Genomic DNA, 12299 nt, shown 5'->3' on the forward strand with positions numbered 1-12299 from the left:
ATCTATACCACATCTTCTTTATCCATTCATCTGTAGATGGACATTTAGGTTGCTTCCGTGTCTTGGCTATTGTAAACTGTGGTGCTATGAACACTGGAGTGCATGTATCTGAGAAAAGTCAAATTTTTTAATGTTATTTTAAAAAGATATAATCCATGGAACTTGTGTTTATTAAGCATCAAAAGTCAGCATTCTGAATAGAAATGAGTCATAGGTATGTATGTAGTAGGCAAGCTCTCTCAAACTTGGCAGTCTGAGACTCCGGAATTGTGGGGCTGGATAATTATTTGTGTCTGTGTTTATGGGGTGCAGGCTGTCTTGTGTATTATAGGATGTTTAGAAACATCTCTGGTCTCTACCCACTAGAAGCCAGTAGCATCTTCCCGGTTGTGACAACCAGAAATGCCAAATCCTCCCCATAGGACAAAATGTTCCTCCATTGAGAACTACTGTGTTAAATGAAGTTCTACTGTGCAATGGTCAGGAAGGGGTTCAAACAATTAAAGGTACAGTGGAGAAACCAGGTAATAGCTAAACCAAGTGATCAAAATTAATATCATTTATGGGGAACAAGCAAACAGCATATGTCTGCAGAGTTGATCCCCTGAGAAGAATCTGATGTCGCCTACGTGAAACCTATGCATAACAGCCAAGAATGCATAACCTTGATGTAAGTCACAAGGAACCATTAAACAAACACAAGAATAAGAAATTTCTATTTTCTAAAAAGTGGCAGGGTGTACTGTATTCTTCAAAACCATCAGTGTTTGAAAGACAAAGAAAAGCTGTGAGAACTGTTTCAGACTAAAGGAACTAAATGCAACATTGACTCTAGCTGGAGGAAAGAACATTGTTAGGTCAACTGACAATATTGGAATATAAACTAGGTTGAATACAATACTGTAATAAAGTAAATTTATGACTGTATTGTGAATATGTAAGGGAATATCCCTTTTTCTTAGAAATACACAGTAAAGAATTATATATAACTCACTCTCAAATGTTTCAGGAAAAAAAAATTTACATGGTTATGTACCCATAGATAGAGCTTTATATAAGAAAGAGATTAAGTGAATAATAAAGCAAATGGGGTAAAAGGATATTTGAATCTGAGTAAAGGGTACCTACCTGTGTGTTCCCTGTAAGATTTTTGTTTACAACTTTCCTAAGTTTGAAATTATTTTCAAATAAAAAGCAAAAATAAAAAGATTGGCTTTCGAAACAATTTGATTTGTAATTCGAAAGTAATCTGGCAGGTTAAGAGGCTGGCAATATTCTTAAGCGGCAATTACTGTTGTGGAAACATCATGGGTCTAAAGAAATCTAAGTTTAGTCCCATGTTACTAATTTGTGATCCTGGGAAAATTACCCAAAGCCTCTCCGAGCTTCAGTGCCTCCACCAGAGTGCTGTTGGAATGATCAAATGAAAGAATGTATATATAAAAGCCTTTCCGGCTACATGCCACTGTAAAAGAGGTTAAGTGTTTAACAGTAAGTAGAACTAAAATCATAACTGTCTTTGAGGTCCAACTGCGGTGGCTCCACCAGCACTTTTTTAAGGCCACAAGACTGCCCCAGCAGCGTACAGGTTCACCTCTCCAGGTGGGCGGCGGACGCACACCTCTCCAGGTGGCGGCAGTCACCGCCAAGGGCGCAGGCGCGGGGCCACACCACGTGACGGCCTGGTCCCGTCCCACCCGAATGTCTTCGCGGGATCGCCCTGGAAACGCATTCTCGGAGGAACCGGCCGCCGCCAATGAGAAGCGAGCGAGTGCCACGAACAGGCCAATAAGGAGGGAGCGGTGCGGGGTTTAAACCAGAGGCAGGGCCCGATTCCTCCCGGCGTGCTGCGGAGGAACGGCTGTTGGCGTGTGCTGGGTTCAGGTCCCCGGCTGGTCGGGGACTCCCGTGCTCTGCTTCTCCCCACTGAGCTACTGCCTGGTGCAGAGGAAGCCATGGCGCTCCGGATCACCAGGGTGAGCTGCGGACGGTGAACAAACGCGTCTCTGCCGGCTCGCCGCGCCTCCCCTCCCTGGCTCTCCTGCGGGAGTCCCCCGGGCGGGAGCGGGCCGGGGCAGAGATTTGGGGAGGAGGATAGCGGTCGGTGGGAGAGTATGGGAGGCGGACGGGCGGAGAGAAGAAGGTGAGAAAGAAAAGTGGATGGGCCTTAGATAAATGCTGGGGGTGGGGGAGCAGATGGAGGGTAGACTGGAAACCTTTTGTAAAAGGTGATGGAGGCCCCCTGAGTGAGCTACCACCAACTGCGTGACCCTCTCCCCAGAGAAGAAGGTGCTTGCAATTGAAGGCTTTTTCGATTCCCTTTCAAATGTAAATTTATGGTACTTTAGGCCCGGTGGAGACTAAGGAGGCAATCCTTCAATTGGTGAAGGAAGCGGTTTGGGAGGAAGCTGACTTGTCATAACCTAGCGTAGACCCTGGAACCCAGGTTTCCCCTAGGAACCCATTTACAGTCGGCTTTCCTCTTGAGAGCCTCTCTTTTGCCCCCACTTTAACCCTTGACTTACCCTAACTTGGCTGGGCTAGCTCTCAGAGTGGTCTTGCTTCTTACAGAACACGAAAATTAATGCTGAAAATAAGGCGAAGCTCAGTATGGCAGGCGCAAAGCGCGTGCCTATGGCCACTGTTGGAGCTTCTAAGCCCGGGCTGAGGCCAAGAACAGCTCTTGGAGACATCGGTAACAAAGTCAGTGAACAGCCACAGGCCAAACTGCCCCTGAAAAAGGTAACTGTCTTCCTGACTCGGCTTCTCTAGTCTGCCTTCCAGCTGTGATCCTTGATGGAGAAACATTCCATTCTCTCCTTTTCATCCACAGGAAGCAAAAACTTTAGCTGCTGGAAAAGTTATTGCTAAAAAACTACCAAAACCTCTGGAAAAGGCTCCTGTACCCGTGTTGGAGCGAGAGCCCGAGCCGGAGCCGGAGCCGGAGCCGGAGCCGGAGCTGGAGCCGGAGCCAGAGCCGGAACCTGAGCCTGTTAAAGAAGAGAAACTTTCCCCTGAGCCTATTTTGGTAAACCATACTATTTTAGAGCCTGCCGATTGTTTCTTTTCCTTCATTTGACTAATGCATGATAGATCATTTGAATAAATAATAATAGTAACATTTATAGACTGCTTAGCGGGAGGTAGGCTCTGCTAAGCGCTTCACGTGCATTAGCTCACATGATCTTATTATTCTCGCTTAGCACTGGTACTGTTATTACCTCTACCTTTTAGATCACGGCAGACGAGTATTAAGTATCTTTTATAGAGCCACATCTAATCAGCGGCACATAACTGGAACTCAGACTCAGGCTGTCTAGCTGCAGAGTGTCTGCTTTCAATTGCTTTGTTATGTACTACCCCTCCTTTATTTATGGTATTGAGTGGTAGATGCCTGGGCCAAAGATTTTGCTGTCTTTGGGTACAAGCCATCTCTGACCAGAATTTATTGACTAAAACACCGATTGTTTTCTTTTGTGGGGGAGGGGAGGGGAGGGTAGAGATTAGGTTTGTTTATTTATTAATGGTGGTGCTGGGGATTGAACCCAGGACTTCTTGCATGCTAAGCAGGCACTCTACCGCCGAGTTATACCCTCCCCCACTGTTTTCTTGAGACCTTTTTTTTTTTACTCCCTAACATGGCCACCAAATCCTTAACAAGCCTGTACCACTGGAATATCTGAGGGTATAAAGCAGAAAATGTACCTCTTCAGAGAGTAGGTAAGATGAGTTAACACAGGCTCAAAACTAAGAATTTATTAAATATTAGGTATGTAGATGTGTCTACTCCTGTGAAGGAAAAATACGCCATCTAGAAGAGGCTTGTTGAAACAAACTACATTCTTAAGCTCTAATTTTTAAACTTCGTTAAAGCCACTGGGGAAATGATCTATCAAAGTCATTTGGCCCAGCTCTTTCTATCTAAGAGTAGGAGCTATGAGGCTATGTCTTTAGTATAGACCTTCTGGGCATAGCAGAGAAACTTGTAGCCTGCAGTCTTTCATTGACCATACCAAACGACCTGGGGTTTCCTTGAAAGTCCCATACTGATTCTTGCCTTTGCTTTCCCACTTACTAAAAATGCCTTTCCCACCCTCTTTTAAGTAGCTTAAGCATCAACACCTAAAGCTTTCCCTAACTTTCTCCATCCCACCCTAGCTGCCCCCACCTCCACTCTTATTCCTAAAATCAAACACTTACTTCATTTACTTATTTCTTCTAAATTCAGAGCCCCTTGAGGACACCATAAAGCCAGTGCCTAGCATAGGGCTTGACTTGAAGAAAGTGCTCAATAACTGTCTGGACAGTAGGGTAACTGGAGCTTGAAGAAAATGGTTCATGATAACAAAGTCAGTTAATCCTTAGTAGTCAGGACAGACCTTGTATTCTCCCTCGCAGTGGGAAGCAGTCCATGTTTTGAAATAAAGACTAAAGGCTAACTTGTCATTCATTTGGTTTAACTTCACAGGACATTGCTAAACAAATGCATTACTTACCAGTTTCCTTCAGAAGAAAGTCTAGCACATGAATTTGCTTCTTCTCTGTTTTACCTATTAACAATTCTGCTGGCTCAGTCTAAGCTGGCATTTCACTTTTTATATTAGCCACTTCCTAAAAAGAAGTTGAATAAATTTGAAAAGATAAGTGGATTCTATGTCTATTCAGCAGATAAGTCTCGTGAGTTAGTACCAATAATCTGACCTTCATTCCAAGATTGTTTGCTCCTCTTTGCTATTATTTCAAAAGGTCTCTCTGTTTCAAGGTTGATACTCCCTCACCAAGCCCCATGGAAACATCTGGCTGTGCCCCTGCAGAAGAATATCTGTGTCAGGCTTTCTCTGATGTAATTCTTGCAGTGAATGATGTGGATGCAGAAGACGGAGCGGATCCCAACCTTTGTAGTGAATATGTGAAAGATATCTATGCTTATCTGAGACAACTTGAGGTCAGTAGTAGGATAAAATCTTTGTTTTTTCTAAACTGCATCTAGCTTTATTAAAGGAACTTTCCATTAATGGGTCACAATAATTTAAGCAGGATGTAAGTAGCATTTCTTAATCATAGGTTCCAATTTAAAATTCTTTGTAGAATACCAAAAATAAAAAGGCACTAAAGCCAGTGAAGTCTGTATTTGCCATTTTGAACAGGGAAAGTTCAAAGTGGGAGTGGATACTACCATGGCTCTTTCTGAAGGAAAGTCTGATACATTTATAACCATCAGGAGTGGGTTAGAAGTGGGTGAGTCCCAAAAATCTGGATTTGTGGTAATGGAGATGAAAACTATAGCCAAAACAAGGCATTTTGGGTCATTGTTCCTTACATGCATGTGATATCGGAAATTGTTCTTTGTGTCTAAGAGGAATATACTCAAAAACTTAAGTTTTTGGTTTTCTTCCATTTCATTCCACTTCTGAAACTTTCTATTAGTGTCCTTTGCCCTTTCCCCCCAAAATGAGGAGGCATTCTGTATATTAACAACATAAGCTCTACAGCTACCAAATTTACCCAATTGCTTGTTTGTAATGCATTCTATTCTAGTGACATCATTGACATCTTCAGGCTCTTTCCTGGCTCTTTTGGACATCTCCATTTTCCACAGCATTGTCCTGCAAGAAGACTTTCTTGCCAAAACCAGCCCTCTGCTCCAGATTTCTTCTCCCTTGTTTTTAAAGTTTGTGTTCTAACTTTGGAGGGGTGGGTTTAGCAGGTGTGTGTGCTAGGTTTTGATGATTCATTCTTTTTTTTTCTTTTTATTGAAATATAGTCAACTTATAATGCATTAATTTCTGGAATACAGCACAGTGATTCATATAGATATATATCCATTCCTTTTCGTATTCTTTTTCATTACCGGTTATTACAAGGTATTAAATATATAGTTCCCTGTGCTGTGCAGTGGGACCTTGTTTACGTTCTTACCTATGGTGCTTTGGGGGTTTAAACCCTGGAACAGGAGTGATAGCATATTGATAGCAGCTGATCTGGAACTTCTACTATTTTCTCTACTTTGTAAAGCTCAGGTTCTGGGTTTAGAGTCTTAAGTGAAAAGATCTGAGGTGATAGTATGATAAGGTAGTTTGGGAAGAAGTGGGGACATAGAGTATGGCTCAGTAGTAGTGATGGTGAATTGAACAGAGTAAGATCTGCCAACAGGAAAACCTGTCACACTCTCCTATTTAGTGTTTGCTTGCTTTCTTCCTCAGTGATAGAGCTGTTTGCAGTGACCATATGAATAACTGAGTTAAGACCTAAATGTCCCAGAGCTGTTCTGAGGTGACTGATTATTTCTGGTCAGAAATATCACATGGAGTCTTGCTTCTAAGGATAATCAGCAATTCTTTTGCAGGAAGAGCAAGCAGTCAGACCAAAATACCTACTGGGTCGTGAAGTCACTGGAAACATGAGAGCCATCCTAATTGACTGGCTAGTGCAGGTTCAGATGAAATTCAGGTTACTGCAAGAGACCATGTACATGACTGTTGCCATTATTGATCGGTTCATGCAGGTGAGCATAACTGAGCAATTGAGGGTTTGCCCTTCCAGTGTCCTAGCTGAGTCATAAGAAATAGACTCAGCTAAAATCTGCCCTGGGGGATGGGGTGTCAAGATTTTGTTGTGGAAGTGTCTTTCCCACCTCTCCTTCATAGCTCTGTGCCTCCTTTTTCAAAGGCATATTACTTACTCATCCAGTTGAAATTCTCTGCAGGATAATTGTGTGCCCAAGAAGATGCTGCAGCTGGTTGGTGTCACTGCCATGTTTATTGCAAGCAAATATGAAGAAATGTACCCTCCAGAAATCGGGGACTTTGCCTTTGTGACTGACAACACTTACACTAAGTACCAAATCAGACAGATGGAAATGAAGATTCTAAGAGCTTTAAATTTTGGTCTGGGTCGCCCTCTACCCCTGCATTTCCTTCGGAGAGCATCTAAAATTGGAGAGGTACAGATTTCTTGAAACCTTTGTATGGTAAATTAAGGAATACTGCTGACCAATGAGATCTAGTTCAACTGCCTTGTGTTATGTACCTAACTACATGAAGAAGGGATAAAGATGGTCTTTATTTCCCATCAGGCTGTATGTTAATATTATTAAAGCCTTTCATGGGCAATTGCATTTGAGAGTTTATAGACAAACATCCGTAGTCATAGTTATGGGCATACAAGTTATTGCCAGTGCAGAATTCTCTGACAGCTCAGTGACCTGTGAGTTCTGTTTCAGGTGGATGTTGAGCTACATACTTTGGCCAAATATCTGATGGAACTAACTATGTTGGACTATGATATGGTGCACTTTCCTCCTTCTCAGATTGCAGCGGGAGCTTTTTGCTTAGCACTGAAAATTCTTGATAATGGTGAATGGGTAAGCTCTGTCCCACAAACCTAAGCTTTTAAATTAATAGTACTTTATTATATTTATTATATAAGCTTTTAAATTATAGTATTTACTGAATACAGAACTGTTTCCACTAAAGGACAATTCAATTGGTTCCTAAATATGGCTTCTACTGAGGGAATGATTAAAAATGATATCTTGCTTGTGACATCATCACAGAATGCTTCCATTTCATGATCTAATTTCATCTTTCTATACCCTTTTGAGAAAGGCAGAGAAGCTGCTGCTCCTTACAGATGGAGAAGCTCAAGCAGGTCAAGTGACAAACTAGAATTTCATTGATTCAACAGATATTTCTCCTGGAGTGCCATATGCTACTTTAGACCCTAGAAGCAGAACTATGAATGAGAAAGTTGGCTCCAAGGAACTTGGAGTTTAGCTTTGGGATGGACAAGTCAGCAACTCCAATAGTGTAATTAGGTTGGAGCACAGGATCCTAGAGAAGCATGAAGGAAGAGTTCCTGGGGAAGAAGGGTCTTAAGCTTGTCTTAAATTTCAATTATAATCAGTTACACAGTATCTACCTCCCTACCCTTCTTTTAAATAACACTTATTTATGAAAACCACTTTTGATGAGCATTTTCAACATTTTTTGTTGTCTTAGACACCAACTCTACAGCATTACCTGTCATACACTGAAGAATCCCTTCTTGTTGTTATGCAACACCTGGCTAAGAATGTCATCATGGTGAATCGTGGGCTTACAAAGCACATGGTAAGTCAGTTGGTAGCACTGTAGGGTGTTGGGGAAAATATAAAAATCATTAAGACTATGCCTGCAAATGCATAGCTCTTTTTTTTTTTTAAAGTGAAATCAAGTTTATTTAGAGAGATATACATTCCCTAGATAGAGTGTGGTCTGTCACACGTGGAAGGGAGAGCCGTGTGTAGCTCATTTTTAAGGAGCTGGTGAATATCTTTACCATTGGTTCCACAATGTTTTCCTCTTTTCCTTCATTAATGTCTATGCTTTTCTCCTCCAGACTATCAAGAACAAGTATGCCACATCTAAGCATGCTAAGATCAGCACTCTAGTACAGCTGAATTCTGCACTAGTTCAAGATTTAGCCAAGGCCGTGGCAAAGGTGTAACTTGTGAACTTTGGAATACTATAATATCTGCAAATAAAATTGGCACCATGTGCCATGTGTACATATTATATGTTACATTTATTTACTTTTAATAAAGTTTGTAGTCCTTTTTACTTCTTATCCCTTAACTCATTTGAATGTGGCTACTTTCCACTGTAGGATAATCTAAAAGTTGTCTTAAAGGTATGGTAGGAAATTAAGAAAAAAATACTGCTTTCAGTTTGCCTGGGGACCCAACTAATATATACACTTGGTTCTTGTTTTATGTTCCTTGGTTTTACTTTATCAGTAAGAATTACTAAGCTCTTAGATCCTCACTTTACAAGTCATACTGTATGTAAGCATGGTCCTAAGAGAATCTGCTGCCTAGTTCTACTTGAGGAAAAGTCTACCACCTTGTCCCTAGTCCCCCTGTTTTCAATTTCCCCTAGTGGGTGCTGCCATAATTCTAAGTAATCTGCTTGTACCACTTTCTTAAATTATCAACTAGAATCAACTTTTTCACTTAGAAAAATAAGAATTTTAATTTATATTCTAAACCTAGTTTATTTTTGTTTTTTGGTTAAAATAAAACAGAATCTTCATAACAGATATGAAAATATCTTAAAAAGCTTATTTACCCACCTCACCCTTACCTACGTCTCAGTCCTATCCACCTGAAGAAAATCAACAGTTGAGGATGTATCTATCCATGCACACCTTCTGTAAAAACAGATATGCATATAAACTGTTATGAGGAGTAGGGGAGTTAAAAACGGGGTCATTCTATGTACTTAGCAATTTCTTTCAACATGGATGGGCCTTCCCCATCTTTGGGCATTAAAGTCCTTAGTATGGATATACTATAATGTGTTTCACCATTCCCCTGTTTACATTGAGGCTGCTTTTCCTCTGCTCCTCCTGTTTAAATGTCATTGTGTCCCATGCTTTTCTCTTATGTATACTGGATTCTCCAAACTGTGTTCTGAGTTCTCAGTTATTCCCAGCTGACTTTCTCAATGTCATCAGCAATAAATGTACAAAAGTGCTGGTTTTCTCTACATCCTTCCTAGAACTGAGAGTAATCATTCTCTAATTTCTGGGATTTTTTGCAAAAAAAATCTAATTTGTTTGCAGTTTTAATTAATGCTTCTGATGACTAGTTGAATAAATGTTTGATGTCCACTCACTTATCAATATGTAAGGCTGTCCTAGTTCTTCAAATACCCTCTATCTGTTTATATGGTCTTCCGCCATGCAGACAGTTTAAATTTTCATAGTATCAAGTCTATTTTTTCTATAGTTGCTTTTGGATTTTCAGTCTTAAGGTCAACTCCATCCAAAAACCATTAACATCTAAATTTCTAAGTTTTTCCTGTTTAGATCTATAATCCCTCAGCAAAATTTTTTATATGTGTTATGAGGTAGGATTCTTGCAGATGGATGCCCATTTGTGCCAATCCCGTGTGTTTAAAATCCTTGTACAATTGAATTGAAACATAAATGTGTTTCCTGATCTTGTTCTTTCCTGTGAGTAGTATAGTTTTAAATTAAGTTTTTCTGGTAAGATGAGGCTAACACTATTTTCCAAACATTTGGGGGCAGTTTCAAATACGTGAACTTTAAAATTATGTCTAGTTATTGAAAAACTCCTTTGAGATTTTGACTGTTTATTATATACATGTATGTAGTATGTTATGTATTAGTTCTAGATGGACTGGCATTGTCTTCCCATCCAGAAGCATTTTTCTCATCTCTTGTTGGATGCCCTTCAATGCAATATTAAAATTTAATTATATAATTTCTACACTTTTCTTGTCAAATTTATTGCTGGGTTTATGCTTTTTTGTCACTGTTGTGAGTAGGATCTATTTCTCAGTTCTATTTTTATTGCTACTTGTATTTTTCTTATACATTTGATACCAATTTTCTTACTTGATTTTAGTGGTTTTCTAAGCCTTAAATACCAAGATTTTATTTTCAATATCCATGGTATTTATTGTATTGGAATCTCCAAAACAACCATGGATGATAAGTAATCCCTGTCTTGTCCCTGGACATCTCTTCAGTATTTTGACCAACTAATATTTTTGCTATTCATCTTTAAGTGGTCTTTATATTTTAGATATTTTTCTATTTCTGTTGATAGTTGTTAACAGTCAGGGATGTGGAATTTTATTTACTATTTCAGCTTATATCATTAAGGTTTCCTCCTTTTTTTGATACTTTACTTGAATATTACCACATTTGAGGTTAATGAATTCTTGCTCATGTTATATAGTCTGATAATGTTTCATTTAGAAAGTTTTCCATCTCATAAGTAATTGGCTCAGTTTTTGTTGTTGCTGTTTTCTGATTTTTGTATCAGCTTTAAGGTGGATTAAAGAGATTTTTGTCTTCAAGTCTTATAATCTTTATCCATTCATTAAAAATTAGCTAAATTAATCTGTAACGTCACCTGGCCTGGTGCTGCTTATAATGGTAGCTTTCCATGGTTTTTGGGGTGTTTTTTAGGCCTCCCCTCCCATTAATAGAAAATCATCCATTCTAAATTTTTAAAATCAAAGCTGTAGAGGTATATGATTATTGAATCCCTTCTGTATTATAGTTATATCTTGTTCCTGATGTTAAATACTTTTGTTCAGGCTTGCCTGGTTGGGGAGGGGGTGGGGTCTTTTACTGGTGTTTTGAAAGAACCAGGTTTTGGTGTTTTAGCTTTCATGTTAATTCTCATCTGTTTTTCTTTAGGTTTCTTTATTTTCTAGTTTAGGTTAAATACTTGATGTATTTTCATACTAAAAGCCTTTATATGCACATTTTCCTCTGAGATAGCTGGCTTCTAAAGTCCTCTTTTATTTCTTTTTTGGTCCTCTGATCTGGAGATTATTTTACTGCTTATTTTTTAAGTTTATTTTTGTCAGACATCTTTATGTTGGTGATTTCTATTTCATTGGAGATGTGGTCTGTAAAAAGCCTTTTGAAACTGTTTTCAATGTAGATAAGTACTTGATTGACTTTTATAAATACCCTGTGGATATAAGAAAGAATTTTAAAATAGACAGTTTTAGTAATTTATGTAGGCAAATATAGCTGTTGAGAAAGTGTGTATGGGGGTTATATACACACGTGTGTGCACCCATGCACATAAACTGCTTTTTTTCAGAGCCATTTGAAAGTAAATTTCAGGTGTCAAGATGTCACCTTAAAATATACATCTATCTCCTAAGAATTAAGGTCCTAAATAACCACTATCTTTTTATCACACAAAGAAAATTAACTCCATGTGTAACATGTAATACATATTCCAGTTTCCTCAATTGTTCCAAAAATGTCTTAGGAACTTTTTTCCAATCCACAGTCAAATCAAGTTTCATATATTTTTGCATATAGAATAACTGCCCTGCTTTTTAACATGCATTGCCTAGGTCATTTGTCTTGTAGAATGTCCTCCATTCTAGATTTCTTGTCTGATTGTTTCTTCACAGTTAAGTTCAGGTATGCATTGTGCCAAGCATATTAGGAATTTGTACAACTTACACATCATTTTACAGTCACCGACCAGATTGTTACACTATTGGTAATACCACGTTTGATCATACCAGATAAGCTTGCAGTAAAGGTGCTGTTTTGTTTTGTTTTCAATTTAGCATCCATTAATGACACATGCTTTAAATAGTTTATCTCACTGGAAGTGACATGAAGGTAATAATTTAATTCTGTCATCCTTTCTATATTATTGGACATCCAGTAAACATGAGCTCCCACCCACAGACCTACCTTTTTTTGTTTTACTCTGGATTTTAAAAAAATTGTTATAATCCACTTCAGCAGTG

The 12299-nt window shown here is 39.1% G+C and overlaps 1 protein-coding gene across 1 annotated transcript; it reads left to right on the forward strand.

Annotated features, from left to right (window-relative positions):
* The first annotated feature begins 1789 nt into the window (after positions 1-1789).
* CCNB1 (cyclin B1) lies at positions 1790-8600 on the forward strand. The gene is made up of 9 exons (XM_010949351.3): positions 1790-1976; positions 2572-2742; positions 2834-3028; positions 4763-4945; positions 6347-6505; positions 6707-6943; positions 7223-7363; positions 8001-8111; positions 8380-8600. Exons 1-9 carry the CDS (start codon positions 1956-1958, stop codon positions 8485-8487), a joined length of 1326 nt encoding a protein of 441 aa, XP_010947653.2. The 5' UTR covers positions 1790-1955; the 3' UTR covers positions 8488-8600.
* Positions 8601-12299: the final 3699 nt, after the last annotated feature.

This window comes from Camelus bactrianus, chromosome 3 (genome assembly GCF_048773025.1).
Source record: "Camelus bactrianus isolate YW-2024 breed Bactrian camel chromosome 3, ASM4877302v1, whole genome shotgun sequence".
Classification (NCBI taxonomy): Eukaryota; Metazoa; Chordata; class Mammalia; order Artiodactyla; family Camelidae; genus Camelus; species Camelus bactrianus.